This window comes from Olea europaea, chromosome 18 (genome assembly GCF_002742605.1).
Source record: "Olea europaea var. sylvestris chromosome 18, O_europaea_v1, whole genome shotgun sequence".
Taxonomy (NCBI): domain Eukaryota; kingdom Viridiplantae; phylum Streptophyta; class Magnoliopsida; order Lamiales; family Oleaceae; genus Olea; species Olea europaea.
Genome location: NC_036254.1, coordinates 27,758,814 through 27,764,699, shown reverse-complemented (window position 1 = coordinate 27,764,699; position 5,886 = coordinate 27,758,814). Strand labels below are relative to the sequence as shown.

Sequence of the window (5,886 nt, the reverse complement as noted above, 5' to 3'; positions counted from 1 at the left end):
TCCAAATCCAATACAATTTTAATAAGGAGACCCAATGACTGCATATCCTGTCAACACGTGGAAAAGTAAGGCGAATTGGTCTCCTAATTGCATATATTATACTTGTTTTATTCTAACACAACACACAACTTAAACAAATAACTAATTTATCTCCTACCTTTGATTAAATCAAAATAAATGACTGAAAGTTTCCATGCCAATCTATACGACTTAACTAGTTTAATTAATTAGAGTCCTAATTATTCTAATACTAAAATTATTAGGAAACTTTATCATAATCCGAATCCTACATGATTAAGAACAATAGTTTCTATCCTAATTAAAGTAGATTAGCATTAAAAAGGAATTTAATAGTTTCTGGAAAATTATTATGATTACATTTTAATCAATTATCTTTAAATTTCATAATTATCAATACTTAACATATATTATTCCTAGTGGCCGAGAATTGTAAACTGTATGCATAGTAATTAAATTAGAATTTTATTTATACCTTGATTCTTCCATTGGTTCCATCTTAATTCAACTTATCCAAAATATCATTTTCTTAATCCTAATATATATAATTAATTATTATCTATCAAAGGAGTCCAATATTGATATAGTAATTTAGTCCATGTTGTAACTAATATTATTAACTAAGTAGTTTTCTTAATTGGCTATAACTCGAGTTTAACTTGACCAAATTAATTTTTTCTTGAGTCCATTATTCACCATTTATTACGAGCTTCAAAATGAGCCCAATATTGATAGGGTAATTCTTACTCCTTCAACAGTTAACTATTTGGCCCATTTAATAAAAGAATATTTTTGATATTTATTTTCACTTCGATCCCTCAACTATAAAGATATCCACATAGATCCAAATTAACTATAGAGGTAGCCAATTAACTTGCTTAAGGACTTAACTAAACATTGCATTCCTATTAAATGGCAAATAAATTATATGAAAAACTAAAAAAATTTCGGGATTTTACAACCTACCCTCCTTAACATAATTTCGTCCTCAAAATACCTTATGTTAGTTGAAATGTTCGGGATACTTGATTTTCATCTCATCTTCCTTTTCCCAAGTTGCTTCTTGCACTCCATGATTACGCCATAGGACCTTGATTAAAGGAATTTTCCTGTTCCTCAGTTCATGAATCTTTCTCTCTAATACCCTCAATGGCATTTCTTCATAGGTTAAATCATGTTGTACATCTAAATTTTGATGGTTGATCACTTGACTAGGATCGATCTTGTAAGTATTTTCGCAACATTGATACATGAAAAACATTATGTACTGCTGAGAGTTCTAGTGGTAGTGCCGATCTGTATGCAAAATCTCCAATTCTCTTTGATATATCAAATGGTCCAATGAATCTGGGTCTCAATTTTTCCTTCTTTCCAAACCTAAGTACTCCCTTCATTGGAGCTACTTTTAAAAATACTTTGTCACCGATTTGGATTTCGAGATCTTTTCTCCTTCTATCAGCATAGCTTTTCTGCCTATCCTGAGCAGCCTTAATTCTATCTCGAATCTTATCCACATCTTGTACTGTTTGATCAACGATCTCGAGTCCTAGGATCCTTCTTTTTCCAACCTCATCCCAATAGATGGGTAATCTGCACTTCCTACCATATAATGCCTCATAAGGTGCCATGCCTATAGTTGCTTGAAAACTATTGTTATAGGCAGACTCTACTAAAGGCAAGTGTGTTTCCCAGCTGCCACCGAGATCTAGTACACACGCTCTTAACATATCTTTGAGTGTCTGAATTGTCCTTTCAGATTGTCCATCAGTCTGTGGGTGATATGCAGTACTAAATTTCAATTTTGTCCCCATAGTGTTTTGTAGACTTTTCCAAAATTTTGATGTGAACCTCGGGTCTCTATCTGAAATAATAGAAACGGGGACCCCATGTAACCTGAATATTTCTTTAACATAAACTTGTGCATATTGTTCCATAGTGAATGTCATCTTAACTAGAAGTAAGTGGGCCGACTTTGTAAGACAATCCACTATTACCCAGATAGCACTGTTTCCTTTAGCTGATCTCGGAAATCCTACCACGAAATCCATGGTAATGTGTTCCCATTTTCACTCCGGTATATCTAGTGGTCTAAGCAACCCTAAAGGTCTTTGATGTTCTACTTTCACTTGTTGACAAACCATACATTTACTTACAAAAATTCCTATTCCTCTTTTCATGTTTCTCCACCAAAATGTATTTCGAAGGTTCGATACATTTTCGTACCGCCTGGATGTGCTGTATAAGGGGTGAAGTGTGCTTCTTCAAGAATTTCTTTCCTTATACCCTCATCTTTAGGAACACATAATCTGCCATTATACATAAGTACCTTATCCTTAGTTATTGCAAATCCCTTTCGCTTATCTATCCCAACTTCAGCCATAATTTTACACAAAAATGGGTCATTCTTTTGGGCTTCTCTAATCCGTTCTCTAAGAGTGGGTTGAACCATTAGAGCTACAACAATTGCTTTCTGTACTGAAGGTACAACAACCTCCAGCCTCAATTTATCAAATTATTTAATTAACTAGTCTTGAGTGGTTGGAATTGTCAACTTACCAGCTACTTTTCTACTAAGAGCATCAGCAACTACATTGGCTTTACCTGGGTGGTAAAGAATGGTGCAATCATAGTCTTTGACCAATTCTAGCCATCTTCTTTATCTCATATTTAACATCTTTTGAGTAAAGAAGTATTTGAGACTCTTGTGATCCCTCTATATTTCACATTTTCCACCATAGAGGTAGTGACGCCATATCTTTAGAGCGTGGACTATTGCTGCAAGTTCTAAGTCATGTGTTGGATAATTCTGCTCATATGGTTTTAATTGTCTAGAGGCATAGGCGATGACTTTTCCATGTTGCATCAACACACATCCCAATCCTTGTTTAGAAGCATCACTGTATATAACAAAACCTTCTGAACCGTCTGGTATTGTCAATAATGGTGCTGAAACCAATCTTTGTTTCAATTCTTGAAAACTACTTTCGAACTTATCCGACCATTGGAACTTTACTCCCTTTCTAGTTAATTGTGTCAATGGACCAGCTATCTTAGAAAATCCTTCAATAAATCTTCGGTAATAGCTAGCTAGACCCAAGAAACTACGAACTTCACCTACATTTGTTGGCCTAGACCAATTTTTTATGGCTTCAACTTTAGCTGGGTCTACCTCAATTCCTTGAGCAGTAACCACATGACCAAGGAAGTCAATACGATCCAGCCAGAATTCACATTTTTTGAATTTGGCGTACAACTTCTCCTTTTGAAGAGTATTCAGTACCACTCTCAACTGTCCTTCATGTTGTTGCTTATCCTTTGAGTATACCAATATACCATCAATGAAGACTATAAAGAATCGATCTAGATATGGATGAAAAACTCGGTTCATCAAGTCTATAAACACAGCTGGTGCGTTGGTTAAACCAAATGGCATCACCGTAAACTCATAGTGCCCATACTGTGTTCTAAACGCTGTTTTAGGAATATCATAGTCCTTTATCTTGAGTTGGTAATAACCTGATCTCAAATCTATTTTTGAGAACACCTTTGCACCCTTCAATTGATCAAAAAGATCCTCTATCCTTGGGAGTGGATATTTGTTCTTTATAGTCAAATGATTAATTTCTCTATAATCAATACACATTCTCGTTGACCCATCTTTCTTTTTAACAAACAATACCGGCGCTCCCCATGGGGATACACTAGGCTGGATGAAACCCTTATCCAATAATTCCTGTAGTTGTATCTTCAACTCCTGTAATTCTTTTGGTGCCATCTTGTAAGGAGTCTTAGATATTGGTGCTGCCCCAGGGGTTAAGTTAATAGTGAACTCTACTGGTCTATTTGGTGGTATATCGGGTAAATCTTCAGGAAAAACATCCACGAACTCATTAACCACCGGTACATCTTCTATTTTTCGTTCAGTTTGAGGCTTACTAATAATATTTAATAAAAATCCTTAACATGTATTCTTTCTCAACATCTTTTCTACTTTCATTGCAGACACCAATTGGGATAGAGTCCCGATTCTTGTTCCAAAGAATCAAAATTCTTCTTCTCCAGGTTTTTGAAATAAAACTTCCTTCTTACGGCATAAGATGGTTGCATAATTTCTACCCAACCCGTCCATACCCAAAATTACATCAAAGTCTTTCATTCTCAAAAGGTACAAATCAGCCTATAATACTTTTCCTTCGATCTCTAACTTAACATCTTTAACCATTTGATTGGTATTAATCACTTCACCTGATGGTGTACTAACTTCTAAAATGTTATTCATTTTTACGAATTCATTCGCAATCTTATCCATGAATATTGTAGAAATAAATGAATGAGTGGATCCAGAATCCATAAGGACAATAGCAGGTACGTTAGATATTGGTAACATACTTGTTATTACGTCTATGTTCTGATCCTCCTTTTCTCCTGTCAAAGCAAATACTCTGGCCTTTCCCTTCTTAAGCTGATCACATTCTCTCTTCTTCTCTGGACATTCTCTAAGGAAATGACCACTCTTACCACAACTGTAGCATACTCCCTTTCCCTGAAGACATTCACCCAAGTGTCGCTTGTTGCGATTGGAGCATTGAGGAAAAGTTTTATTTGAGTCTAACCCAACCTTTCTTTTCTTATTCTGATTCCTGCCTTTCTCCTTATCATGACCTTGCCACTTTCTCTTTATAGAAGACTCGGTGCTAGGTTGGGTTTTCTTTTCCAGTCATAAACCATTAGAGATTGCCTGTGCTCGACGTACAACCTTCGCATAAGTAGTATACTGCTGGGCTACCATGATTCCCTTAATCTCTGGCCTTAACCCCATTTCAAACCTCTTAGCCTTTGTCAGCTCAGTGTTTACCATATGCGGTGCATACCTAGAAAGTTGTTCAAATTTTCTTTCATACTTCCCAAGTGGCAAATTTCCTTGCGTTAGCGGGAGAAATTCTACCTCCTTTTGATCCTTCAGTGACTGGGGAAAATATTTACCCATCAACGACTCCTTGAACTGGTTCCAAGTGAGGTTACGTTGTTGTTCTATAGTTCTAGTATGCATTTCTGACTCCCACCAATGTCCAGCATCATCAGTCAACATAAACTTCGCACAAGAAGCCTTTTGAGCATCGTTGCAGTTCATGTGCTCGAAGATCCCTTCAAGTCTTCTTAGCCACTCCTCAGTCGCAAAAGAGTCACCTTTACCGTCAAAGGATGGGGGTTTAAAACGACAAAACTGTTCAACAATCGAGCTCATGGTATTGGCAACTCCTGTTGCATTATGAGGTGCTGCTTGAGCCTACTGCCTGCCCAAGTCTTGCACTGCCCTTAGTAAATTCCTGAACATTGTAGCTTGATCTTGTTGTCGTCGTGCCATTTCCTTGAAGTAAAAGTAATTTATCTTAAGAGCTGCTCAACCATACTACACTCTTCCTAACGGTCTTTCTATATTTAGTCATGTCTTTCGTGTATGTCATGCTGAGGCCAAGTGTTATGCATTAAGGTTTTAGTCATATGAAAATTATTTTACTAATCAATCCTACACAAAATAATCATATGCTTAATTAATATTCTCCTTTGAAATAAAATGACATGCATGGAAAAACTCATGAGATTATGCAATTAATTAGTATGCACTGAAATATAAATGGCAATATCAATAAAAATATTCTTCATCTTGCATACCTTAAAAATATTGGACAGTGGTAGATTGATGAGTATTGGATTCCACGGATCTCGTAACTTATAAATTTTTGTAAAATTGTTTTTTTTTCTTGGTATAAAAGTTTCTCAAATGAAAGAATTTTCTAAAAATTTGAAGTGGGTTCAAAAAATTGTTTTTCATCTTATTGATTCGAATAACGAGCAACTAAAAAGGCT

At 35.7% G+C, this 5,886-nt stretch overlaps 1 protein-coding gene across 1 annotated transcript; it reads right to left on the bottom strand.

Moving 5' to 3' along the window:
- Positions 1-4,195: 4,195 nt before the first annotated feature.
- Positions 4,196-5,263, bottom strand: LOC111366954. Its single transcript, XM_022987634.1, has 2 exons — positions 4,775-5,263; positions 4,196-4,726 (listed from the first exon to the last, which is right to left on the bottom strand). Exons 1-2 carry the CDS (start codon positions 5,261-5,263, stop codon positions 4,196-4,198), a joined length of 1,020 nt encoding a protein of 339 aa, XP_022843402.1.
- Between the last annotated feature and the right edge of the window lie 623 nt (positions 5,264-5,886).

Excerpts from the sequence above, each read along its gene's own strand:
- LOC111366954 (XM_022987634.1), bottom strand. The coding sequence starts at position 5,263 with ATGAGCTCGATTGTTGAACAGTTTTGTCGTTTTAAACCCCCATCCTTT. Across the intron at positions 4,727-4,774 it reads AGTATACTACTTATGCGAAG|AAAACCCAACCTAGCACCGA; the intron begins GTTGTACGTCGA and ends TGACTGGAAAAG.